This window comes from Onychostoma macrolepis, chromosome 09 (assembly GCF_012432095.1).
Source record: "Onychostoma macrolepis isolate SWU-2019 chromosome 09, ASM1243209v1, whole genome shotgun sequence".
Taxonomy (NCBI): Eukaryota; Metazoa; Chordata; class Actinopteri; order Cypriniformes; family Cyprinidae; genus Onychostoma; species Onychostoma macrolepis.
Window position 1 is genome coordinate 22084964 of NC_081163.1, and position 27681 is coordinate 22112644.

At 37.7% G+C, this 27681-nt stretch overlaps 1 protein-coding gene across 1 annotated transcript in view; it reads left to right on the plus strand.

Annotated features, from left to right (window-relative positions):
• si:dkey-11f4.7 (piezo-type mechanosensitive ion channel component 2) overlaps positions 1–27681 on the plus strand; it is a 718195-nt gene that overhangs the window by 537795 nt on the left and 152719 nt on the right. Inside the window, 2 exon segments of the mRNA XM_058786444.1 lie at positions 16635–16782; positions 19927–20141. Coding sequence (XP_058642427.1) covers positions 16635–16782; positions 19927–20141 — 363 coding nt within the window.

A 27681-nucleotide genomic window follows, 5' to 3' on the forward strand; every position in this document is an offset into this window, starting at 1 on the left:
GTTTTGTGGTCGAGGGTCTATATGCGAGGGAGTGGCAATGGCCATGAATATTAAGTGAGTCTCACCTGAGAGACAAAGGGCCCTCCCCTAATGGCCCCTAATGGCCCCTGATGGCCCATCAGTGTGACTGTGAGGCAGATAAGAGAGAATGTGAGGAGATTGAAAAAAAGGTTTTTTTTTTATTATTTGTATTTTATTTACAACACAGTATAATCAAAACATACATAATTAAGGTCAAAGACACATTATTGTGCACACTGATCTAACCATAGAGATGTGAACAGACTTTGAGTCATTCCTGCAACAGATTCTGTTCAGCAAGTGAAACAAGTAAATCATACCTGATATTTACGTGTGTTATTTAAGTGTTTCTACTTCTTTCCATGGATTCAAGAAGAAAAAAACAATCAGTAGAAAAGGAGCTTGTTTTAACATAGAATATCAGTGTAGTTGAACATCTGATGTTGGTACAGCGCTCTCAGAGGAAAACAGTTTGAAGAGACATCAGGATACATCTGGTGCTGGTATCTGATTAAATAAAATACAAAAAAAAAAAAAAAACATTTGTGAGCATGATAATATCAGGAACATATATATGTATATATATATATATATATATATATATATATATATATAGGCTTTGTAGCCATAGACTCACACATGCTTTGTACTATCATTAAAAAGAGAAAGAAATCTTATATCTGAGAAACTAATTATTGTTTAGCACGTTATTAAAATCTATTTCTGAACAGAGTAGGCTATTAATAATAAACATGTACTAAACATACTTAGACTCGTAGCATTCATCATGTTACAGTGTACACTTATATTACTTTTATTGTTTTATATAGAGCATGAAAACATCATCGTGCCGTAAGAAATTTAAATACAGTGAATTGCCCCTCATATTAAAAATGTTTTACACGATTTCAAACATTGTAGTCAGGAATTATAGTTTGGGAAAAACCCAACTATGATTTTGTAGTCATATAGTCTAGTATGTATGATTTTATAGTAGCCTATGATATGATTCTGTAGCCACAGACTCAAGCATGCTTTGTACAATAAAAGGATGTACTTTGTACTATAAAAAATGATATTTTATATCTGAGAAATTAATTATTATTGATTAGCACGCTATTAAAATCTATTTGTGAACAGAGTATTAATATCAAACATGGTCTAAACATTCTTAGACGCTTAGCATTCATCATGTTGTCATTTGGGAAAACCCCAACTAACTGTTAGTAAATCTGTTTAAGTTTATGTCACAATAAAACGTTAACTAATGCAAAAAAGAAACATTACTTACGCATCAGATTGATCTCCTCTGCTAGATGAAATCGTGTTCTTCTTTCGAGGGAAATCCTTCCTTTACTCAGCGCGAACAGTAACAGTAGCCGCGATGAGGATCTCTTCTTTGTTTGTGTTGGGCGTTTGCACGTGCGCATGTCCCACGTGGCTATTTACATATGAACAGCGCGAGCCACGCGGGGGCAGGATCTCATTAGAGATAATGAGTCAGACGGGACAGACTGAACATCGTGTTGGTTTCATACTGATTACTTGCTTCATTTCAAAGTAGACACTTCAAGCTTTCTATAGATATAACTCTCATGTCTCTGTGTGAAGTATTTGCTGAGTTACAGTTAATTTTAGTGAAGCGTTTCTAAAAACAGTTCGCGGAGACGGAGAAGACAGAGAGCACACCCTGTTTGTTTTCTTTATTCTTCAAAAGCACAAAGTTTAGTTGTTATTATGAGTGTATACAAATAAAAGTAGACCCCTTACAGATTCGAATGGTGTATTGCTCTTATCTGTACGATCAAAAATGGCAGAGTAATTCAAGCTCATTTCGGCCTTATCAGGAAAATCTGCCTCAAAACGCGTATACGCGTTTGTCGACCCCAGAGGGTTAACACTGTAATGGACTCCTAGGTGCATATTAAAAAGTGTCAACAAGTGATAAATATGCTGACAGCATGCTACAAGGATACTAAAACATACTAGCAACACTTAGCTAAGTGCTAAAGCATGCTAGTAATGCAGTGAAACAGGAAGTTGCTGTAACTCAGGCATGCTGTGTTCAATCTGCCCCAAATTTAACAAGTTTGATAAGAGGCCTGTCCTGAACACATCTACATTCCCGTATTCGGGTACAGTCATAGCACCACCTGCTGGCAACAGGAAGTGACATGTTTTAGACTGTGATGCACTATTAGCAACACATTAAAATATGCCATTGTGTGCTAAACATGTTAGCAGCATGCTCAAACATGTTAGCAACACTTAGCTAAGTGCTAAAGTATGCTACTAACTCCATCAAACAGGAAGTTGTTGTAACTCAGGCATACAATGTCCAATCTGCCTTCAACTTCACATGTTTGATTACAGTCCTGGCCTGAAGACATCTACATGCTCACATTCGGTTATAGTGATAGCGCCACCTACTGACAACAGGAAGTGACATGTTTTACACAGTGATGCACTTTTAGAAACACTGTAAATTATGCCATTGTGTGCTAAACATGCTAGAATAATGGTCAAACATGATAGCAACGCTTACTAAGTACTAAAGCATGTTATTAATACCATGACACAGGAAGTTGTTGTAACTCATGCATACAATGTCTTATCTGCCCTAAACTTCACACCTTTTATAATAGTCCTGGCCTAAACACATCAAAAGGCCAATATTCAGCTAAAATTATAACGCCACCTGCTGGTGACAGGAAATTACTTGTTTCACACTAACTTAAACATGCAATGTCCGATCTGTCCCAAACTTCACACCTTTTATAATAGTCCTGGTCTTAATACATCTTAAGGCCAATATTCAGTTATAAACATACCGCCACCTGCTGGCAATAGGAAATGACTTGTTTTGCACTAACTTAAACATGCATTGTCATGTCTGCCCCAAACTTCACCTGTTTGATAAGAGTCCTGGCCTGAACACATCTTAAGGCCAATATTCATTTATAGTGATAGTGCCACCTGTTGGCAACAGGAAATGACTTGTTTTACACTAACTTAAACATGCAATGTCCAATCTGCACAAAACTTCATATGTTTGGTAAGAGCCCTGGTCTGAAGCATCAAAAGGCCAATATTCAGTTATAATTATAGTGCCACCTGTTGGAAACTGGATACGTCATGTTTTAAGTTATAGACATAGCGCCACCAGCAGGTTTGGCACATATAAATGACTTTAACATTTTCCTCTATATTTGGCTTTTTAAATGCATATTGCTCACCGTTCCCTGTCTTTCTGAAGCCACCGTTGGCGGTGAGCCCGGGTGCGAGGGCCCGTTTATCGCTGCTTGCAGCTTTAATTATTAGGGCCCGAGCACCGAGGTGCGAGGACCCTCTTGGAATTGCTCCGTTTATTCTTCTTCTTCTTCTTTAACACTGTAATGGACTCCTAGGTGCATAATAAAAAGTGTCAACAAGTGATAAATATGCTGGCAGCATGCTACAAGCATACTAAAACATGCTAGCAACACTTAGCTAAGTGCTAAAGCATGCTAGTAATGCAGTGAAACAGGAAGTTGCTGTAACTCAGGCATGCTGTATTCAATCTGCCCCAAATTTAACAAGTTTGATAAGAGGCCTGTCCTGAACACATATACATTCCTGTATTTCGTTATAGTCATAGCGCCACCTGCTGGCAACAGGAAGTGACATGTTTAACACTGTAATGGACTCCTAGGTGCATATTAAAAAGTGTCAACAAGTGATAAATAGGCTAGCAGCATGCTACAAGCATACTAAAACATGCTAGCAACACTTAGCTAAGTGTTAAAGCATGCTAGTAATGCAGTGAAACAGGAAGTTGCTGTAACTCAGGCATGCTGTGTTCAATCTGCCCCAAATTTAACAAGCTTGATAAGAGGCCTGTCCTGAACACATATACATTCCCGTATTTCGTTATAGTCATAGCGCCACCTGCTGGCAACAGGAAGTGACATGTTTAACACTGTAATGGACTCCTAGGTGCATATTAAAAAGTGTCAACAAGTGATAAATAGGTTAGCAGCATGCTACAAGCATACTAAAACATGCTAGCAACACTTAGCTAAGTGTTAAAGCATGCTAGTAATGCAGTGAAACAGGAAGTTGCTGTAACTCAGGCATGCTGTGTTCAATCTGCCCCAAATTTAACAAGCTTGATAAGAGGCCTGTCCTGAACACATATACATTCCCGTATTTCGTTATAGTCATAGCGCCACCTGCTGGCAACAGGAAGTGACATGTTTAACACTGTAATGGACTCCTAGGTGCATATTAAAAAGTGTCAACAAGTGATAAATAGGCTAGCAGCATGCTACAAGCATACTAAAACATGCTAGCAACACTTAGCTAAGTGTTAAAGCATGCTAGTAATGCAGTGAAACAGGAAGTTGCTGTAACTCAGGCATGCTGTGTTCAATCTGCCCCAAATTTAACAAGCTTGATAAGAGGCCTGTCCTGAACACATCTACATACCTGTATTCGGGTACAGTCATAGCGCCACCTGCTGGCAACAGGAAGAGACATGTTTAACACTGTAATGGACTCCTAGGTGCATATTAAAAAGTGTCAACAAGTGATAAATAGGCTGGCAGCATGCTACAAGCATACTAAAACATGCTAGCAACACTTAGGTAAGTGCTAAAGCATGCTAGTAATGCAGTGAAACAGGAAGTTGCTGTAACTCAGGCATGCAGTGTCCAATCTGCCCCAAATTTTACAAGTTTGATAAGAGGCCTGTCCTGAACACATATACATTCCGTATTTGGTCATAGTCATAGCGCCACCTGCTGGCAACAGGAAGTGACATGTTTTAGACTGTGATGCACTATTAGCAACACATTAAAATATGCCATTGTGTGCTAAACATGTTAGCAACATGCTCAAACATGTTAGCAACACTTAGCTAAGTGCTAAAGTATGCTACTAACTCCATCAAAAAGGAAGTTGTTGTAACTCAGGCATACAATGTCCAATCTGCCTCCAACTTCACATGTTTGATTACAGTCCTGGCCTGAAGACATCTACATGCTCACATTCGGTTATAGTGATAGCGCCACCTACTGACAACAGGAAGTGACATGTTTTACACAGTGATGCACTTTTAGCAACACTGTAAATTATGCCATTGTGTGCTAAACATGCTAGAATAATGGTCAAACATGCTAGTAATGCTTACTAAGTACTAAAGCATGTTATTAATACCATGATACAGGAAGTTGTTGTAACTCATGCATACAATGTCTTATCTGCCCCAAACTTCACACCTTTTATAATATTCCTGGCCTAAACACATCAAAAGGCCAATATTCAGTTAAAATTATAGCGCCACCTGCTGGTGACAGGAAATGACTTGTTTCACACTAACTTAAACACACAATGTCTGATCTGCCCCAAACTTGACATATTTGATAAGAGTCCTGGCCTGAACACATCTTAAGGCCAATATTCATTTATAGTGATAGTGCCACCTGTTGGCAACAGGAAATGACTTGTTTTAAACTAACTTAAACATGCAATGTTCAATCTGCACCAAACTTCATATGTTTGATAAATGTGCTGGCCTGAAGACATCTACATGCCAATTTCCAGTTCTATACATAGCGCCACCAGCTGGCAGCATGAAATTACTTGTTTCACACTAACTTAAACATGCAATGTCCGATCTGCACCAAACTTCACACGTTTTATAAGAGTAATGGTCTTAACACATCTTCAGGCCAATATTCAGTTATAAACATACCGCCACCTGCTGGCAATAGGAAATGACTTGTTTTACACTAACTTAAACATGCAATGTCCAATCTGCACAAAACTTCACAAGTTCGATAAGAGTCCGGCCTGAACACATCTAAAGGCCAAAATCCCATTATAATCATAGCGCCACCTGCTGGCAACAGGAAATGGCTTGTTTTACACTAACTTAAACATGCAATGTCCAATCTGCACCAAACTTCACATGTTTGGTAAGAGTCATGGCCTGAAGACACCTAAAGGCCAATATTCAGTTATAATCATAGCGCCACCTTTTGGCAATAGGAAATGTCATGCTTTATAATAACTCAAACATACTACTTTCAATCTGCATCAAACTTCATATGTTTGATAAAAGTGCTGCCCTGAAGACATCTACATGCCAATATTCAGTTATAGACATAGCACCACCAGCTGGCAGCAGGTTTGGCACATATAAATAACTTTGACATATTCCTCTATGTTTGCCTTTTTAAATGCATATTGCTCACCGTTCCCTCTCTCCCTGAAGCAACCGGCCGGCGGTGAGCCCGGGTGCGAGGGCCCATTCATCGCTGCTTGCAGCTTTAATTATTATTCTTCTTCTTCTCCAAAGTGAATCGCATTTTTGAGGGCCTAAACATGCTCCAAAACTCATGAAACTTTGCACACGGGTCAGAACTGGCGAAAATTTACATCTGATATGGATTTCAGAAGTGAGTGTGGCAAAATGGCTCGATAGCGCCACCTATAATATTTCAAAAGAGTGCGCCTCGAGCTACGTTTCATGTACATGCACGAAAATCGGTACACACGTGTAACACACCATTACCTACAAAAAAGCCTCTTAGTACAAAATCCAAAACCCAACAGGAAGTACGTTATTTTGAATTTCCTGTTCGATTTTTGTGCAGTTTTTGCAATTTCCAGGCTTCGTACTTTGACGAACTCCTCCTACAGTTTTAATCGGATCGTCTTCAAATTTGCTGAGTGTCATCATGAGACCTTTGCGATGTTAAATTGCGAAGATCTAGAGTTTTCGTCAAGGGGCGTGTCCCTGGGGGCCTGACAAAATTTGATGTTTCGCCATGAAACAGGAAGTTGCTGTTACTCAGGCAAGCAATGTCCGATCTGCCCCAAACTTCACACGTTTCCTAGGAGTTCAGTCCTGAACACATCTGCATGTTCATATTCAGATATAGTCATAGCGCCACCTGCTGGCAACAGGAAGTGACATGTTTAACACTGTAATGGACTCCTAGGTGCATATTGTGAGCAAAAGTGTCAGCAAGTGATAAATATGCTGGCAGCATGCTACAAGCATACTAAAACATGCTAGCAACACTTAGCTAAGTGCTAAAACATGCTAGTAATGCAGTGAAACGGGAAGTTGCTGTAACTCAGGCATGCAGATTCCAATCTGCCCCAAATTTAACAAGTTTGATAAGAGGCCTGTCCTGAAGACATCTACATTCCCCTATTCGGGTATAGTCATAGCGCCACCTGCTGGCAACAGGAAGTGACATGTTTAACACTGTAATGGACTCCTAGGTGCATATTAAAAAGTGTCAACAAGTGATAAATATGCTGGCAGCATGCTACAAGCATACTAAAACATGCTAGCAACACTTAGCTAAGTGCTAAAGCATGCTAGTAATGCAGTGAAACAGGAAGTTGCTGTAACTCAGGCATGCTGTGTTCAATCTCCCCCAAATTTAACAAGTTTGATAAGAGGCCTGTCCTGAACACATCTACATTCCCGTATTTGGTTATAGTCATAGCGCCACCTGCTGGCAACAGGAAGTGACATGTTTTAGACTGCGATGCACTATTAGCAACAAAGTAAAATATGCCATTGTGTGCTAAACATGTTATCAACATGCTCAAACATGTTAGCAACACTTAGCTAAGTGCTAAAGTATGCTACTAACTCCATCAAACAGGAAGTTGTTGTAACTCAGGCATACAATGTCCAATCTGCCTTCAACTTCACATGTTTGATTACAGTCCTGGCCTGAAGACATCTACATGCTCACATTCGGTTATAGTGATAGCGCCACCTACTGACAACAGGAAGTGACATGTTTTACACAGTGATGCACTTTTAGAAACACTGTAAATTATGCCATTGTGTGCTAAACATGCTAGAATAATGTTCAAACATGATTGCAACGCTTACTAAGTACTAAAGCGTGTTCTTAAATACCATGAGACAGGAAGTTGTTGTAACTCATGCATACAATGTCTTATCTGCCCTAAACTTCACACCTTTTATAATAGTCCTGGCCTAAACACATCAAAAGGCCAATATTCAGTTAAAATTACAACGCCACCTGCTGGTGACAGGAAATGACTTGTTTCACACTAACTTAAACACGCAAAGTCTGATCTGCCCCAAACTTGACATATTTGATAAGAGTCCTGGCCTTAACACATCTGAAGGCCAATATTCAGTTATAATCATACTGCCACCTTCTGGCAACAGTAAATTACTTGTTTTACACTAACTTAAACATGCAATGTCCGGTCTGCCCCAAACTTCACATGTTTGGTAAGAGTCCTGGCCTGAACACATCTTAAGGCCAATATTCATTTATAGTGATAGTGCCACCTGTTGGCAACATTAAATGACTTGTTTTACACTAACTTAAACATGCAATGTTCAATCTGCACCAAACTTCATATGTTTGATAAATGTGCTGGCCTGAAGATATCTACATTCCAATTTCCAGTTATAGACATAGCGCCACCAGCTGGCAGCATGAATCTTCTTGTTTCACACTAACTTAAACATGCAATGTCCGATCTGTCCCAAACTTCACACGTTTTATAAGAGTCCTGGTCTTAACACATCTTAAGGCCAATATTCAGTTATAATCATAGCGCCATCTGTTGGCAATAGGATATGTCATGCTTTATAGTAACTGAAACATACTATGTTCAATCTGTATCAAACTTCATATGTTTGATAAAAGTGCTGCCCTGAAGACATCTACATGCCCATATTCAGATATATTCATAGCGCCACCTGCTGGCAACAGGAAGTGACATGTTTAACACTGTTATGGACTCCTAAGAGCATATTAAAAAGTGTCAGCAAGTGTGAAATAGGCTGATAACATGCTAGGAACATACTAAAACATGCTAGCAACACTTAGCTAAGTGTTAAAGCATGATATTAATGCAGTGAAACAGGAAGTTGCTGTAACTCAGGCATGCAGTGTGCAATCTGCCCCAAATTTAACAACTTTGATAAGAGGCCTGTCCTGAACATATCTACATTCCCATATTCGGGTATAGTCACAGCGCCACCTGCTGGCAACAGGAAGAGACATGTTTAACACTGTAATGGACTCCTAGGTGCATATTAAAAAGTGTCAACAAGTGATAAATAGGCTGGTAGCATGCTATGAACATACTAAAACATTCTAGCAACACTTAGCTAAGTGCTAAAGCATGCTAGTAATGCAGTGAAACAGGAAGTTGCTGTAACTCAGGCATGCTGTGTTCAATCTGCCCCAAATTTTACAAGTTTTGGTAAGAGGCCTGTCCTGAACACATATACATTCCCGTATTTGGTTATAGTCATAGCGCCACCTGCTGGCAACAGGAAGTGACATGTTTTAGACTGTGATGCACTATTAGCAACGCATTAAAATATGCCATTGTGTGCTAAACATGTTAGCAACATGCTCAAACATGTTAGCAACACTTAGCTAAGTGCTAAAGTATGCTACTAACTCCATCAAACAGGAAGTTGTTGTAACTCAGGCATACAATGTCCAATCTGCCTCCAACTTCACATGTTTGATTACAGTCCTGGCCTGAAGACATCTACATGCTCACATTCTGTTATAGTGATAGCGCCACCTACTGACAACAGGAAGTGTCATGTTTTACACAGTGATGCACTTTTAGAAACACTGTAAATTATGCCATTGTGTGCTAAACATGCTAGAATAATGGTCAAATATGCTAGCAACACTTACTAAGTACTAAAGCATGTTATTAACCCTCTGGGGTCGACAAACGCATATATGCGTTTTGAGGCAGATTTTCCTGATAAGGCCGAAATGAGCTTGAATTACTCTGCCATTTTTGATCGTACAGATAAGAGCAATACACCATTCGAATCTGTAAGGGGTCTACTTTTATTTGTATACACTCATAATAACAACTAAACTTTGTGCTTTTGAAGAATAAAGAAAACAAACAGGGTGTGCTCTCTGTCTTCTCCGTCTCCGCGAACTGCTTTTTGAAACACGTCACTAAAATGAACTGTAACTCAGCAAATACTTCACACAGAGACATGAGAAATATATCTATAGAAAGCTTGAAGTGTCTATTTTGAAATGAAGCATTCTGTGATGAAGTAATCTGTATGAAACCAACACAATGTTCATTCTGTCCCGTCTGACTCATTATCTCTAATGTGATCCCACCCCCGTGCGGCTCGCGCTGTTCATATGTAAATAGCCGCGTGGTACCTGCGCGAGTGCAAATGCCCAACAACACAAACAAAGAGTGAGGAGATGCATCGTGGCTACTGTTACTGTTCGCGCTGAGAAAAGGCAGGATTTCCCTCAAAAGAAGAACACGATTTCATCCAGAAGAGGAGCTCAATCTGATGAGTAAGTAATGTTTCTTTTTTGCATTAGTTAACGTTTTATTGTGACATAAACTTTAACAATTTACTAACAGTTAGCTGGGGGTTTCCCAAACGACAACATGATGAATGCTACGCATCTAAGAATGTTTAGACCATGTTTATTATTAATACTCTGTTCACAAATATATTTTAATAGCGTGCTAAACAATAATAATTAGTTTCTCAGATAAAAAATATCATTTTTTATAGTACAAAGTACATAGTTTTATTGTACAAAGCTTGATTGAGTCCGTGGCTACAGAATCATATCATAGACTACTATAAAATCATACATACTAGACTATATGACTACAAAATCATATTTGGGTTTTTCCCAAACTATAATTCCTGACTACAATGTTTGAAATCGTGTAAAACATTTTTAATATGAGGGGCAATTCACTGTATTTAAATTTCTTACGGCGCGATGATGTTTTCATGCTCTATATAAAACAATAAAAGTAATATGAGTGTACACTGTAACATGATGAATGCTACGAGTCTAAGTATGTTTAGTACATGTTTATTATTAATAGCCTACTCTGTTCAGAAATAGATTTTAATAACGTGCTAAACAATAATAATTAGTTTCTCAGATATAAGATTTCTTTCTCTTTTTTATGATAGTACAAAGCATGTGTGAGTCTATGGCTACAAAACATATATACAGATGTTCCTGATATTAACAAGTTCACAAATGTTTTTTTTTGTTTGTATTTTATTGAATCAGATACCAGCACCAGATGTATCCTGATGTCTCTTCAAACTGTTTTCCTCTGAGAGCGCTGCACCAACATCAGATGTTCAACTACACTGATATTCTATGTTAAAACAAGCTCCTTTTCTACTGATTGTGTTTTTTTTTCTTCTTGAATCCATGGAAAGAAGTAGAAACACTTAAATAACACACGTAAATATCAGGTATGATTTACTTGTTGAACAGAATCTGTTGCAGAAATGACTCAAAGTCTGTTCACATCTCTATGGTTAGATCAGTGTGCACAATAATGTGTCTTTGACCTTCATTATGTATGTTTTGATTATACTGTGTTGTAAAAAAAATACAAATAATTTAAAAAAACCTTTTTTTTCAATCTCCTCACATTCTCTCTTACCTGCCTCACAGTCACAGTCACACTGATGGGCCATTAGAGGCCATTAGGGGAGGGCCCTTTGTCTCTCAGGTGAGACTCACTTAATATTCATGGCCATTGCCACTCCCTCGCATATAGACCCTCGATCACAAAACATGTCTTGAAAATTTTAAATCAATATATTGTTTTCTGTGAATGAGTAAGCATAATTATTTTCACATAATTTTGAAGTAAATATTCTAGCCTACAAGACTGATTACTCAAAAGTCTTGTTCAGGACTATTTAGTGTGGGTTTTAAGGCCTTATTTCAGCTAAAAAAAAATTCCCAAAACTTACTAACCACGCATAATATTTTTTTTCTAAAAAATGCAAACATAATAAGGCCTTAAAACCCACACTAAATAGTCCTGAACAAGACTTTTGAGTAATCAGTCTTGTAGGCTAGAATATTTATTTCAAAATTATGTGAAAATCATTCTGCTTACTCATTCACAGAAAACAATATATTGATTTAAATTTTTCAAGACATGTTTTGTGTTCGAGGGTCTATATGCGAGGGAGTGGCAATGGCCATGAATATTAAGTGAGTCTCACCTGAGAGACAAAGGGCCCTCCCCTAATGGCCCCTAATGGCCCATCAGTGTGACTGTGAGGCAGGTAAGAGAGAATGTGAGGAGATTGAAAAAAAAGTTTTTTTAAATTATTTGCATTTTATTTACAACACAGTATAATCAAAACATACATAATGAAGGTCAAAGACACATTATTGTGCACACTGATCTAACCATAGAGATGTGAACAGACTTTGAGTCATTCCTGCAACAGATTCTGTTCAGCAAGTGAAACAAGTAAATCATACCTGATATTTGCGTGTTATTTATGTTTCTACTTCTTCCATGGATTCAAGAAGAAAAACATAATCAGTAGAAAATTAGCTTGTTTTAACATAGAATATCAGTGTAGTTGAACATCTGATGTTGGTACAGCGTTCTCAGAGGAAAACAGTTTGAAGAGACATCAGGATACATCTGGTGCTGGTATCTGATTCAATAAAAAAAAAAAAAAAAAAAAAACATTTGTGAGCATGTTAATATCAGGAACATCTGTATGTATGTATATATATATATATATATATATATATATATATATATATATATATATATATATATACACATACATAGGTTTTGTAGTCATAGACTCACACATGCTTTGTACTATCATAAAAAAGAGGAATAAATCTTATATCTGAGAAACTAATTATTGTTTAGCACATTATAATCTATTTCTGAACAGAGTAGGCTATTAATAATAAACATGTACTAAATATACTTAGACTCGTAGCGTTCATCATGTTACAGTGTACACTTATATTACTTTTATTGTTTTATACAGAGCATGAAAACATCATCGTGCCGTAAGAAATTTAAATACAGTGAATTGCCCCTCATATTAAAAATGTTTTACACGATTTCCAACATTGTAGTCAGGAATTATAGTTTGGGAAAAACCCAACTATGATTTTGTAGTCATATAGTCTAGTATGTATGATTTTATAGTAGCCTATGATATGATTCTGTAGGCACAGACTCAAGCATGTTTTGTACAATAAAACTGTGTACTTTGTACTATAAAAAATGATATTTTATATCTGAGAAACTAATTATTATTGTTTAGCACGCTACTAAAATATATTTGTGAACAGAGTATTAATAATAAACATGGTCTAAACATTCTTAGACGCGTAGCATTCATCATGTTGTCGTTTGGGAAAACCCCAACTAACTGTTAGTAAATCTGTTCAAGTTTATGTCACAATAACACGTTAACTAATGCAAAAAAGAAACATTACTTACTCATCAGATTGATCTCCTCTGCTGGATGAAATCGTGTTCTTCTTTCGAGGGAAATCCTTCCTTTACTCAGCGCGACCAGTAACAGTAGCCACGATGAGGATCTCCGCTCTTTGTTTATGTTGGGCGTTTGCACGTGCGCACGTCCCACGCGGCTATTTACATATGAACGGCGTGAGCCGCGCGATCTCATTAGAGATAAACCGTCAAATGGTTTTATAATTGGTGCCAAATTTGTTGCACATTTGCACTAGGAATTTGGACCACTCCCATTTTGCATAGATGTCCAGGTCCTTCAGGTTGGATGGCTTCCTTGCCATCACTCTGATCTTCAGTTCTCTCCACATTTTCAATTGGATTCAGGTATGTTTTCTGACTTGGCCACTCCAAAAAGTTGATATTGTTCTCTGCAAACCATTTCTTGACCACTTTTGCTGTGTGTTTTGAATCGTTATCATGTTGGAAGGTCCACTCCAGGCCAAATTCTTCTGCAGACTGTCTAATGTTTTGCTTCTGAATCTTAATGTAGTCCCCTTTTTTTCATGATGTCATTTACTTTTACATTTTTGCCTGGCCCATTGGTTGAAAAACACCCCCAAAACATTGTTTCCACCACCTAGCTTGACCGTGGAGATGGTGTTCTTTGGGTTGGATGCTGCTTTTTTCCCCAAAAAATAAATGACCCCTTAAAATCCATACTTTACATCAGTGGTCCTCTGGGGACCTTTTGAGAGTTTGTTGAATGGGTCTCCCTTCACTGTGGGAGAGGTGGAAGAGTATCTTACCATTACCACTCAAAAATCACCTGAAAATTTTTGGGGGAGGCTATGTGTCCCAAGCTCCAGTGAGTGTGGAGCTTGGTCCGACATAGACCACAACAGCCGTGGCCACCCCAGTCTCAGCGCCCCCAAGCTGGTTGTCCCAGCACTTCCTAGGGTGGTGCTCCCAAGTCCAGAGCTCCCTTCTCTCAAAGCAGTGGTGCCCGCTACAGCTCGTCCCACAGTGGCAGCGTCATCCAGTACAGCTCCTCCCTTGGCAGTTGGGGGCACAGTCCCTTGCTGGCTCCGTTACGGTTACACAGGTCATCCTTGAACTCTCTGTGCTGCCTGTTGGCTCCATCATGGCCACGTAGGGCATCCCTCAATTTTCTGTACTTTTTGTTAGCTTTGTCAGAACGTTTTCCACAACAGCAATGGTGTTTAACACTTTTTAGATATTTTTGATGTATTCAGGTCTAATGGGCTCGGCAACTCTGTCTGTGCAAAACACAAATAGCCATAAATGATTGTTTTCCTCTGGAATGATTGTTAGCCTCTGGAAGTCATGAGTAAATGAAACAGAAACCCTTCTGCTGCTCAGTCACAGCACACATGCACACAATTCATCTTGTTTTCACAAATGCCATTTTATGTCTATGTCAGTATATTGTCTACTAGGGGTGTGCAGCGGAGCCATTATTTGTACCTGTATCTGTATCTGTGACAATCTCAAAATTATTTGTATTTGTATCTGTATCTGTATTCGGATAGATCTGGAAGTGGCCGTGGCTTAAACTGGAAGTTCATCAAATTACATGAAAATACCATTTTAAATGCAAATCTGTTTAATTCGTAGTTTTCATTTAACAAATATGCCTTATATAACTTAAGAAAGTATATTTGTTTTATTAAAATTATAACTTTGTAAATATCTTCTATTTAAAACTTTATCAAAAAAGAAAAATAACTTTATTCTTCTTATTTTGCAGTGAAATGTTGTGTACAACTTTGACAAGAGACAAGCATCCACAATCTTAAATAAGAGCACTAGTCGAAAAAAAGAAGCTTAAAAAAAAAAAAAAAAAAAATAGAAATGGAAAGAAAGTGTTCAGTAGCCTACTCATAGCAGAATGACAATAAAGTTCGCTTGAACTTTAAGTAACTTAGATCATGTGTCGCGGGAGTCTGTGATCATTTACAAGTTTTTTTTTGTTTTTTTTTTATCAACAGAGCGCAACAAAGCATTTGGACCCTCCAAAAGCTTTGATCAAACATCACTTTTCTTCATCTTGCATATATTACATAATTAAATGTAATACCATTCATGAAAAGGGCTAATGTAATGTGTTTTTACAGTTGGATTTTGAACAGGTTTGAAGTTAGGACCATTTCATGTTCAAAAATAAAATTTGAAAACATGAAAAATTTGGTCCACTTTATATTAGGTCGCCTTAACTACTATGTACTTACATTTAAATTAATCATTTGATACAATGCACTTATTGTGTACACACATGATTTTACATTGTACTTATATTTTTAAAAATGCCTATATGTACTTACATCTGTAATTAATTTCTGTAATTACATTTATAATTACACTGTCAACCTATCCCTTGACCTTAACCCACCCTTAAACCTACCCATACCAACAAACCTGTTCCTAACCTTACACATATCCCACCTCAATAGCAGCAAAAGTGTTTTGCAATACAATATGAACACAATAAGTACATTGTACTTATTTTTTTGATGCAAGTACATAGTAGTTAAGGCCACCTAATATAAAGTGTAACCGAAAAATTATTTAAAATCATGTCGCTGAATAAATTCATGTGGCTGACTCGCAGGAGTCAGGGAGTGGAGTGAAGGAGCTTGGCACAAGTGCAGCCTCCACTCCGCTCCTGTTGCCATATCTAGTTATTATAAGCGTCGCTGGACTTGTTTTAATACTTAATGTAACAGCGTTAATAAAGTAATTATGGCATTAATAAAGTGGGAAGATGAAGGTTGAGGTTAGAGATTCTGTATCCTATTTGCAAAATACAAAATTTAAACTTATTTTGGTGCATTTTTTCAGGAGATTGGTTGTATTTGTTTTTTGTAGCAATATCTGGCAACACTGCTTCACCGGCACTGACAGGCAGAAATCAAAAAAGGAGCGCACGGATAGCTTATTGCTGAGGAGACCACGTTCGTTAGACAAACACAATGATCACCATGATATTATCTGTACGAAACTGTGTCAAACGCTATCAAAGCAGTACTAGCCATAATTATTGCACAAATCTTAACAACCGCAGACCTCACTAATGTAGTGCTGTTCCAGCAAACATGTGATTGTGTCTGCCGAATATTTTTTTTCTGTTATTGTTATCTGTTATTTGTCTGCCATTGTTTGTGCCTTTCCGAATAAGGTATTCGGCTTTGGGCACATCCCTATTGTGTACTTCCAAAAAACAGAATTGCATGCTGCCACATTAATACAATAATAATACTCCTGCTCATCTAAAACTTTTTTTTTCTTCTTCTTTTTAGTGCTCTACACATATATTTACCCATAAGGCAATTCTTCTACGACATCATCCACCCTGAGTACAGCCCTGTGTGTGATGTGTATGCGCTGATGTTTCTGGTAGATGTGGTGAACTTCATCATTATTATATTTGGATACTGGGCCTTTGGAGTAAGTGCTGCTCTTAGATACTTTCCCTTTTCCCTTTTGCTGTTCAATTTAATTTTAATTTAAGCATTCATTAAAGAACTGCAGAAAAGTACTTTTCTATGGTGTCTTAATGCCATCCATTTTCCAAAATATTCTGAATGAAAATATGAAATAACAAAAGACAGAGTGGATTGCATCAATATGAATCTAAAACCTAGATTAAATCGAAGGGTAACACTTTATTTTGATGGTCCCTTTTGAACATTCTGTTGACACTATGTAGCAACTACATGTCAACAAACTCTCATAAGAGTATTAGTAGACTGTTTGCTTCATATCTACTAAATCCTTATTGTGTTGGTCTCCCAACAGATATTCTACTGACTATAAGTAACTTTGCAAGAACGTGTCAACTTAATCTAAACCTAACCCTACCAGTCAACTAATACGCTACTAACACTCTAATGAGAGTTAGTAGAAAAGTAGGTGCAACATTACTTGTAGTCAATAGAATGTGTTAAAGGGACCATCAAAATAAAGTGAAACCAATCAAAGTTTTCTTCCTCTTCAAATTCAGCCCTGGGTACCCATTCAGGGCCAGATTTATGCAAATAAGTGGTGAAAATGTACAATGAACTAATGTTATGTAATGTGGTATAGAGGCTCACGAAGATGAGGAATTACTTAACGAGAACTGACAAACACTAAGGGAGAACTGAAGGCTTAAGCAAACAAAGGAACAAATTAATGAACTAACAAGAAACAAGACTACAAGGTGAATATAATGACGAATAAAACAACTCAGGAAAAGTAGGTCAAACAGAGCAGACAGAAAACATGTGACAGTTCACTCCCTTCTGGGAAAGTATGTCCTCATGCTATAAATTGTCCAACAGAGGAGGGAGAGAGAATGGGGGCTCTGGTGGAGGGCATAGAGCAAAATAAAAAAGTTGTGTTGGACTTTATGCAGCAATGCACAGACCTGAGGCTGACGTGAAGCAGTGCACGCCAGTTAGAAATTTTGTCCGACTTGAGACAGATGCCACGTCACTGTGACGTATAGCATCAACATACCATGAGAGCATTTCGAGAGCAGCCGACTGACTAAGCCAGTGCAGTTTCTTCAGAGCAACTGCAGGGACTTGCCAACTTGCACACTCCACTCCTCCAAGAGCCAAACGGTAAGATACAGGTGTAATTTGTCTTAGAATTTTGAATGGACCCTCGTACCTGGGGCTGAGTTTCCTACAAGGGAGCCGGAGACGAAGCTCTCTTGAAGTGAGCCAAACCCATTGGGGTTGTACACAGGATTCGGTCGCTTGAGGTGATCAGCCTGTTCCTTGACCCTGCGGATGGCTCGTTGAAGGTGTACATGAGCTACATTCCAGGTGTCCTTACGCCTCTGTAGCCAATGTCGTTGATGGCAGGGACCTCTGAGGGCTCTCCAGACCAGGGAAACAGGGGTGGTTGAAAGCCGAGCATACCTTGAAAGGTCGTGAGGCCAGTAGATGGTTTGCGGAGGGAGTTATGTGTGTATTCTGCCCATAGTAAGAAGCGACTCCAATCTGATTCTGATGGCAGTAGGAATGAAGGAAGCGGGTGAGTTCTTGATTTAGTCGTTCGAACTGACCGTTAGACTGCGGGTGATATCCGGAGGTGAGGCTGCCGTTGATGTTAAGGTGTTGGCAGAAAGCGGACCAGACACGAGAAGTGAACTGAGGGCCATGGCCCGAAACTATATCCTCAGGGATTCCATAAAAGCAAAAGACCTGTTCCAGAAGCACGTCTGCGGTTTTAAATGCTGCAGGGAGTTTACTGAGGGGTGTGAGATGGCATGCCTTGTAGAAACAATCTATTACAGTGAGGATGGTGGTATGGTTCCTGGAATATGGGAGATCGGTAACAAAGTCTATGGCAATGTATGACCATGGGCATCGAGGAACAGGAAGTGGCTGAAGAAGGCCTGCAGGACGCTGGTGGGAGGTTTTGGTGATTTTACAGATGGCGCAGTTGTGAATGAAGTTAATGGTATCAGGTTGTAGTGTAGGCCACCAGAAACGGTTTGAGATGAACTGGATAGTGGCAGTAATACCTGCATGACCTGAGCTGGGGGAATTATGAACCAATTGCATGACACGCTGACAAAGACCAAGTGGGACATATGAGTGGACTGGTGGGCACTTTGGCAGTGGAGGTTCAGTGTGCATCCTGTAATCTCTGATATCCCATTGGACAGGAGGGAGAATGAGAGTAGAGGGGATTATAGGTGCGTTGGATGGTGGAGAGCATTGGTCTCAAACTCAATTCCCGGAGGGCCACAGCTCTGCAGAGTTGCCTGCCGTGGGCTAAATCGTTTTGCCGATTTGAGATATTCCAGGTTGCGGTGATCTGTTAAGACCACAAAAGGATGTTTGGCCCCCTCCAGCCAATGACGCAACTCCTCAAAGGCTGTTTCATTGCTAGAAGCTCACGGTTGCCAACGTCATAGTTGCGCTCTGCCGAACTGAGTTTACGGGAGTAGGAAGCACAGGGGAAGAGCTTGGGTGGATTACCATGATGCTGAGAGAGTACCGCTCCGATGCCTGTATTAGAAGCATCAACTTCCACCGTGAACTCTAGCTCGGGATCGGTTGGTGGAAAATAGGTGCGGAGGTAAAACGCTCCTTTAGATGTTGAAATGACTCTAGAGCTGATGGAAACCAGGATAGATGTTGCATAGGTTGGTCCAGATAGTGAGTTTGGCACACCAAATCATAAAAGTCTCTGGTGTGTTCCTCCAGGGAATGGTCATCCAGCTCCAGGCAGAGCAACTGGACAGCTGGTAGATGCATGGCAGGGGAAAAAATGTCAAATGTAAACTGTATCGTTTGTTTTTTTCTGTTACGTTATGTGGTATTGAGGCTCACAAAAAGGAGGAATAATTCTAGGAAGTAGACTTTCATTCTCTCCCCTTGCCTTAGAATGCCACCAATCAAATCCTCTTTAGTAAACCACGAGTTTTAGATTATGTATGTAGTCAGTTCTCCTTAAGTTCTCCTCAATATTTGAGCATACTGTATTTCATTGTTGAGATATGACCAGCAAAAAGTTTTGACTTGCTCATTTGTTTTTTTCAGTGTTTATTTGTATGTGTCAATTAATAAGTGTATTGAATTATTGATTCAGAAGCACAGTGCAGCTGCTGATATAACAGAGTCACTGTCAGAAGACCAGGTTCCTGAAGCTTTTCTCGTCATGCTCCTCATCCAGTTCAGTACCATGATTGTGGACCGAGCACTCTATCTTCGTAAAACTCTTCTTGGGAAGTGTATTTTCCAGGTAGTGCTTGTGTTTGGGATCCACTTCTGGATGTTCTTCATACTGCCTGGTATCACAGAGAGGTGAGGAATAAATGCAGAACTACACTGTAAAAGATTATATGAGCAATAAACTATGACAAGTTGTGATTATGTGTTATAAGTTATGATCAGTGTTGGGGAGTAGCACTGTAGCGACTCTACTAACACAAGTAGCGACTCTACTAACATAGCTACATTTTTCAGTAGCGTGACAGTAGCTCAGCTACTTTTAACCCTCTGGGGTCTGAGGGTGTTTTGGGGGCCTGGAGAAGTTTTGACATGCCCTTACATTTGTGCTTTTTTCAGTTGCTTATAAACATATAAATGGCTAAAGTCGTATATCACTGTAAACAGCACAAACTGGGCTACAATGATATGTTAGCAGCATTTATGTACATGATTTTGTTTTTGAGAAAGAAACGTTTATGCGTGGTTAGTGTAAAACTAAAATTTTGAAATCACTGAAATACGGCCATAAAACACATACAAAACATTTGTTCACAAGACTTTTGAGAACTGGATCTTGTAGCCTAGAATGTTTGCTTCAAAATGATATGAAAATCATAATGTTTACTTTGCTCACAGAAAATAATATATAGATTTAAAGATTGTAAGTCACTTTTTGAGTAGAAAGGGTCTATGCGAGAGGGCGTCAACCTTCACATTCACACCTGAGAAGACAAATAATGAGCTTCATAATGAGCCATTCAGTCAGGTTTGTGACTGAGAGGAAAGAGTTACAAGAAAGAATATCAGGACAAAATATATTTTTATTTTTGTTTGTAGTTTATTTAGAATATGCTTAACTATCACACAAAATAACATGAGATTCACTTGCAAGTGCAGTTAAACAGTTTATTAGGAACAATCAAAGCTGACTTTTTAGCATTATTACTCCAGTCACATGATCCTTCAGAAATCATTCTAATATTCTGATTTGCTGCTCAAAAAACAATTATAATTATTATTTTGAAAAGAGCTGAGGTTTTGCAGGTTTTTTTGATGAATAGAAAGTTCAGAAGAGCAGCATCGTTTGTAACATGATAAATGTCTTTATCATCACTTGTGTGCTAAATAAAAGTTTTAATTTCTATATATACTGACTCCAAGCTTTTGAATGGTATAGTGTATATTGTTACACTTGGAGTAGTAATGATGCTGAAAATGTAGCTTTGATCACAGGAATAAATTACATTTTAAAATATATTCAAATAGAAAGCAGTTATTTTAAATAGTAAGAATATTTCACAATATTACTGCTTTAGCAAATACAACTTTATGTATTTTGGACAAAGGCTTGGTGAACAGAAGAGAATTCTTTACAAAAGCATTAAAAATCTTACTGTTCAAAAAGTTTGGACTGGTAGTGTGTCATTCCTGCAACAGATTCTGTCCAACAAGTGAAACAAGTAAATCATACCTGATATTTACGTGTTTTATTTAAGTGTTTCTGCTTCTTTCCATGGATTAAAGAAGAAAAAAAAAACAATCAGTAGTCAAGGAGTTTGTTTTACCATAGAATATCAGTGTAGTTTCCTTATAATGGACTTCTATGGGGGAGAAAATGCTTAACGTGAAATTATTCACTTTATCTGTGGAATAAGGGCTCGTTCTTTTGACAGTAGTTAGTGTTTATTACAAGCAAGGTTTAACAAAAATTTAGGTTTCCCTGGTCAATGTTTAGGTACGTTAAGCCACGTTAAGCGTTTTTCACGTTAAGCGTTTTAGAATGTCCCACCATGTGCTGATTCTGAACGCGTCTCTCACATAGACTGACAAAGGAGTATACTTTAAAGGCTTGTGCACTCAACTGTTTGCGAAATGGGGCTTTGTGCTCGTGTATCCTACCTCTCTCATTCGGCACAAATCCAAATATTCCATAATATTTCCATATTTGCGATGTAACGTACCTGAATGCTAAACTATTATTTATTATGTAAATTATAGGCTTTGTACTTCAGTCGCGTTCCAACGGTGACACAGAGGTGCGCGCGCTGATGTTTGGTTCACTGTATTTTATTTTGATAAAGTACCAACTGCACTGTCAAGTTAGCAATGCTAGAACTGATGTGTGTTTTTTTTGTGTGTGTGTGCGCGCTCCGGCGCGATCACTTCAACTGTTTCCTTATACCAGCAGAATCAACTTTAAAGACTTATTGTCTCATTAATAATCACTGTATAAAGGTCTGCTTTTATTTAGTGTACACTCACAATAACATGTAATAATATTTAGTATTTTCACATCTAGATGGAAAAAAAAATTGTAATTTGCACTACTGTCTGTTCAAAATAAATAAAAAAAACTGAGCATAGCAGATTTCTTTTTTTCCCCCGTTGTACCGAAATCATATCGAACTGTGACCCCCGAACCGAGGTACATACCGAACCGTGACATCTGTGTACCGTGCCACTCCTAATAAATATATATATATATATATATATATACACACACACACACACATACACAGTGGGGTAAAAAAGTATTTAGTCAGTATTTAGTTATAAAGTATTTAGTTATTTTCCACCATAATTTGCAAATAAATTCTTTAAAAATCCTACAATGTGATTTTCTGGGGGTTTTTTTCTCATTTTGTCTCTCATAGTTGAGCTATACCTATGAAAATTACAGGCCTCTCTCATCTTTTTAAGTGGGAGAACTTGCACAATTGGTGTCTGACAATACTTTTTTGCCCCACTGTATATATATATGAAGAGCTCTTTTCCAAAACGCGATAACCGCCTAATTAAAAAAAAAAATGAGTTTGTCATGCCATTTTGCTGTGTACTGAACCTATTCACTGCTCCATCAATGTTTCATGCCAAATCTCTATATTTCCTTGTTTAAAACGGTGTAGCTGTTCCAGCAGCTAACTACTTTTTCCAGCAAGTAGCAGTGTAGCGCAACCAAAAGCTACATTCCGTTTTGCGTTCTGACGAGTCACGAGCCTGTAATGCATTGAATCAGTGCAGCGTCTTCTTCTGACTAGACCACAAACTAAATTTGTTCATTACCGCCATTCATAGTCTATTTTTCAGCAATTTGTTTAAAATGTTGTTTGTTTATTTATTTTTATTCATGAAACTTACCCACATTCAATGTTTATAAAAAAAGAATACATGAAGCTATAATAAAATGTTATTGTTTACAAGCAGATATCGTGTTCTTTCTTTCACACAATTAATTTTTTCTTGTCAACAGGTTCCACAAAATTTAATTATGAAAGTTGAAAACAAATATTTCAAGGTTAACTAACTTAATGGAGTTGTTTTAGGGATAAATAATATTTTTGACTCAAGCCAACTATTATCACTAATTTTTGCTCAACAAGAGACGTTTGAGTCACAAAACATGTCTTGAAAATTTTAAATCAATATATTGTTTTCTGTGAATGAGTAAGCAGAATGATTTTCACATAATTCTGAAGTAAATATTCTAGCCTACAAGACTGATTACTCAAAAGTCTTATTCACAACTATTTAGTGTGGGTTTTAAGGCCTTATTTCAGCTACATTTTTTTTCCCAAAACTTACTAACCACGCATAATATTTTTTTTCTAAAAAATGCAAACATGCACATCCATCTTGGTCACATATTATTGTAGCACAGTTTGTGCTGAATACAAAAAAAATTACATGTTGGTCAATAGTATGTTTTAAGTAGCTGAAATAAGCACATATATCAGGGCATGTCAAAACATCTCAAGGGCCCCAAAATGACCTCAGACCCCAGAGGGTTAACTAACTAAAGTCAGTTATGTTATATGGACTAACAAAATTTGTTTAGAAATTGCATATTACATATTTGTCTACTCAAAGTAAACTAATGATTTTACAACAAAACATTCAATTCAAGCTTAATTAATCAAAATAAAATGCTTTCACTAAATACATTTTTTACTAGTTAGGTTGAATTAACTCTAGTTTGTCAACAGGTTCCACACAAATTACTTCAGTAAACTCAACTCAACATTTGTTAGTTCCTTTATTCACCAACACAAGAGTTCATCAACAACACAACTGTTTATCAAATTCTGTTTTACAAAAGAGAAAAAAGTTAAACATACCCATGAGTGGCGGCATTTAAAGTTGGTTATCTTTACCTTTATATATATATATATATATATATATATATATATATATATAAATAAATAAAAAAGGTATATAAACTTTCAAGTGTTTTTCAATTAAATGGTTTCAAGTGCAAAGCAGGCCTTCATGTTAACCGCCAAACGCTCAATGTTGGTTCACTCATACAGTTTGTTTTTAAGCATCTGTACCTTGGTTGAGAGTCTAGTAGCATCCAGCTGGAGGAAGATTCTGAAGCACCTTAAAGAACGTTTTCAGTTCAGGTTCATTGCATATATGACATCCATTAAGAGTGCAAATGCTGAAGCGTGGTCTCCGAAGTTGTGAAGTACTTCAACACCCTCAGTCACTATTCCAACATCAACTGGAGTGGTGGTGGCATCACCTCCCTCAGCATTAATGCTGTAGATGCCAAAGACAACTTGTTCAAGGTCCCTCTGGGCAGCACAGCCATCTGAATCCTTTTCACACACAAAAAAGGACAACAATGAAATCACCAGCCAATTACATAATTCCAAAGAGCTCATTTGCATTGCAGTTTTCTCCGTAAATGTTTTAAAATAGTGCTTGATTACTAACTTTTGATCCAAACTGATTCCTCACAATTTGTACACTCACTGGCCACTTTATTAAGTACACCTGTATGTTCTGATGCTATCTAATATAGCAGCTCTGCCATAAATTCTACTTTAATAAGATTATAATTTTTCCATTTTTAAGATTAAATGATCAGAAACGTGACCAAAATTGCCATTCCTACAAGCCATATCCCACAATGTTAAATATGTTATTAATGGATATGTTAAATGGTCCGAAAACCAGTCAGTATCTGGTGTGACCACCATTTGCCTCACGTAGTGCAACACATCTCCTTTAGCATTGTTTTTCAAATGAACAAGTATGTTAACTTAGTACGTTTCTTAAATATTTTTGCAAACATATTATTGTATTTTTATGCTTTAGTAGAGTCAAAAACTTACAACAACTTAAACGCTACAGTCAGAAAAATGAAAGGGAAGTTACACACTTCAGAAATACATTTTGACATTGTTTAATTATATTTATTAAACGTGTAGAATAATTTCCAAAACATTACATATAGTATTAGAAAATGTTGTATTCAGGCGTTCATGATATAAAACATAAACATACTAGTATAACTTTTAAAATGGAGTGAACACGGAGCAGTTTTTCCGTGAGCGGGAACAGAAAACCCGGAGTGGACACCCAGCGGAGTGAATACAGAACCCTTAGAATAGAGAGAAGAACGTGCTTTCAATCCACTCCAGGCTTTGATCGCATCCCCCTCAGCAGGCTGAATAAACCGCGTCTTTTCAAATTAAAATTAAGACACTTATTACACTATTTGAGAAATGTAATCCTATTTACAGCCTTAAAATTATGAAAAGTGAATATAAGACATTAAGGACAGACAGGAACCCTGCAATTGACGGAAAAAAATCTGTCGTAGATTCGCTCCAGTTAACGTAAATCCATCGTAGCGACGGAGAACTTTAAATCCATGAACTATCTCTTATTATTTTTCTTTTCGCCCAAATAATGGAAATATGCAGCGGACCAACCTGCACCACCTGGCTAAGCTAGCATGCTAACTTCAGCATGTCTAAGACGCTAGAACTCTCTAAAACTAAAGCAGGCCAAAAATAAAGAACATATGTCTTATTACAGATAAAAAAAAGATTGATACTGGTGGAAAAATAAATATCCTCCTACCTTTACAAGCCGTTGAAAAGGTAAGATGTCCCTCTGTCAAAACCAATCGAAGAAAAACTTTGCAGGGGGTCACGCAGGTGTGCAGAGAGTCAAATATCTCTGAGCGTGACGCGTCTTGCTCTTCTTATTCTTTGGCGTTTCATGGCAGTTGGCGTCGCACTATACTGCCACCCTCTGGATGTAAGAATTTTTTACTTAACATAAATGGTTTGTGTTTAAACAACGCGTTAGGATTTTGTACAGTTAAGTTGAGACATAATTACATGGACCTTCAACAAGTCAACAAAGACAATTATTATAAGTAAACTGTATATCAATATATTATGTAAAGTGCACAACCTTCCATGTTCATTTTTTTGAGTATGATGTTTTGTGTGTTCAGATTTTCGAATAACAAAATATATACAATTTAATAAATAGAGACATAGTAGTATACTTAAAGTATGATGAAAGTATGATAGTAGTTTATTGAGACTATTAATTAGTAAACTATCAGTATACCTATAAATTCACTTTTAGTATAGTTGCAGTACAAACTAAAAACATAGAAGTAAACTAGTTGTGTGCCCAAAGTTTACTACTGTTATATTTAAAGTATACTTAAAAGGATGGAGAATGTAAAAAAAAAAAACTGCGAATAACGTCAGGCGCTTTTCTGCTCAGAGTTGCTTTTTATTCAACTGTAGCGGTGGCGGGCCCTGAAAGAAATCCTACCAGATTAAGAAGAGAATATTAACTATTACAAATGAATAGTCTATTCAGATAGTTTGGGCGCCAGACAAGCTCAGTCTTGTCAAATTTAACTGTTTTACCCAGAGTAGCTCTTTAAGCCACCGGTTACACAAATAATTTAAATGAAACTCCCACACCAGGTAAGTTCATGTTCTTAGTGTCAAAGTTGTATTTAACAAAAGATAAAAAAAAAAAAAAAAAACAGGAAACAGAGAAAAACTTGGCATTCTGGTTTCAGTTTAAATTCATTCTCAGTTCACAGTGATATTTTCAACAAGCAATATGGAATCAAACAGAAAACTTAGTACTTTGGTTCAAGTTCAAATACATTCATTGATACACATTAATTTTTTCACCAATTCACCAAAGTCAAAAAACACAAAACCAGCTTTATGGCAAAGTCCAATAAAGTTTCCTTTCCACTAATTGCGTGGTCCAACAAATCACAGAAAAAAATAAAACTTAAACGAAAATGGAAGAAGGTGCCTCTGAGGCAGCAGTTTCACTGATGCATGTAAACCTGCAGCAGATTCAACACCCCCTTGAGATCCCATGTGTGGAAGAGGGTAACATGAGACAAAAGAAACAAGGAAGAAAACATTAAATATAGAATTCTTAGATCGCATTAACATCATTAAACACTTGAATTCATTTGTAGATAATACAAATACCAAGCAGCACAAATTACTTAGTATTTCGTGAAAGTGTGTGCGTTAATGTTTGTGGATGTTTGCGATGTTTGTGTGAGACAAAAGAAGTGTGTGTGGGTGTTTGAGATACGAGTGGATTGCTGGCCGCTAATGGCACGGGAAGGTGGGGGGTTCCTAACATGAGGTTTAAGAGATGAATATGAACAACAGCAATTCACCTTGAGATCCCGCTCGCACTTGTCAGCATAAGAGACTTGCTTCTCTCTGCAGCGGGTGTCCGGAGGTGCAGCATGCACACTCAATCGCCTGGCAACTCACGCTCGTAGCGATCCACCCTGCCCAAACACAGCGAGGTCTCCGTAATGCAGCGACGCCGTCTG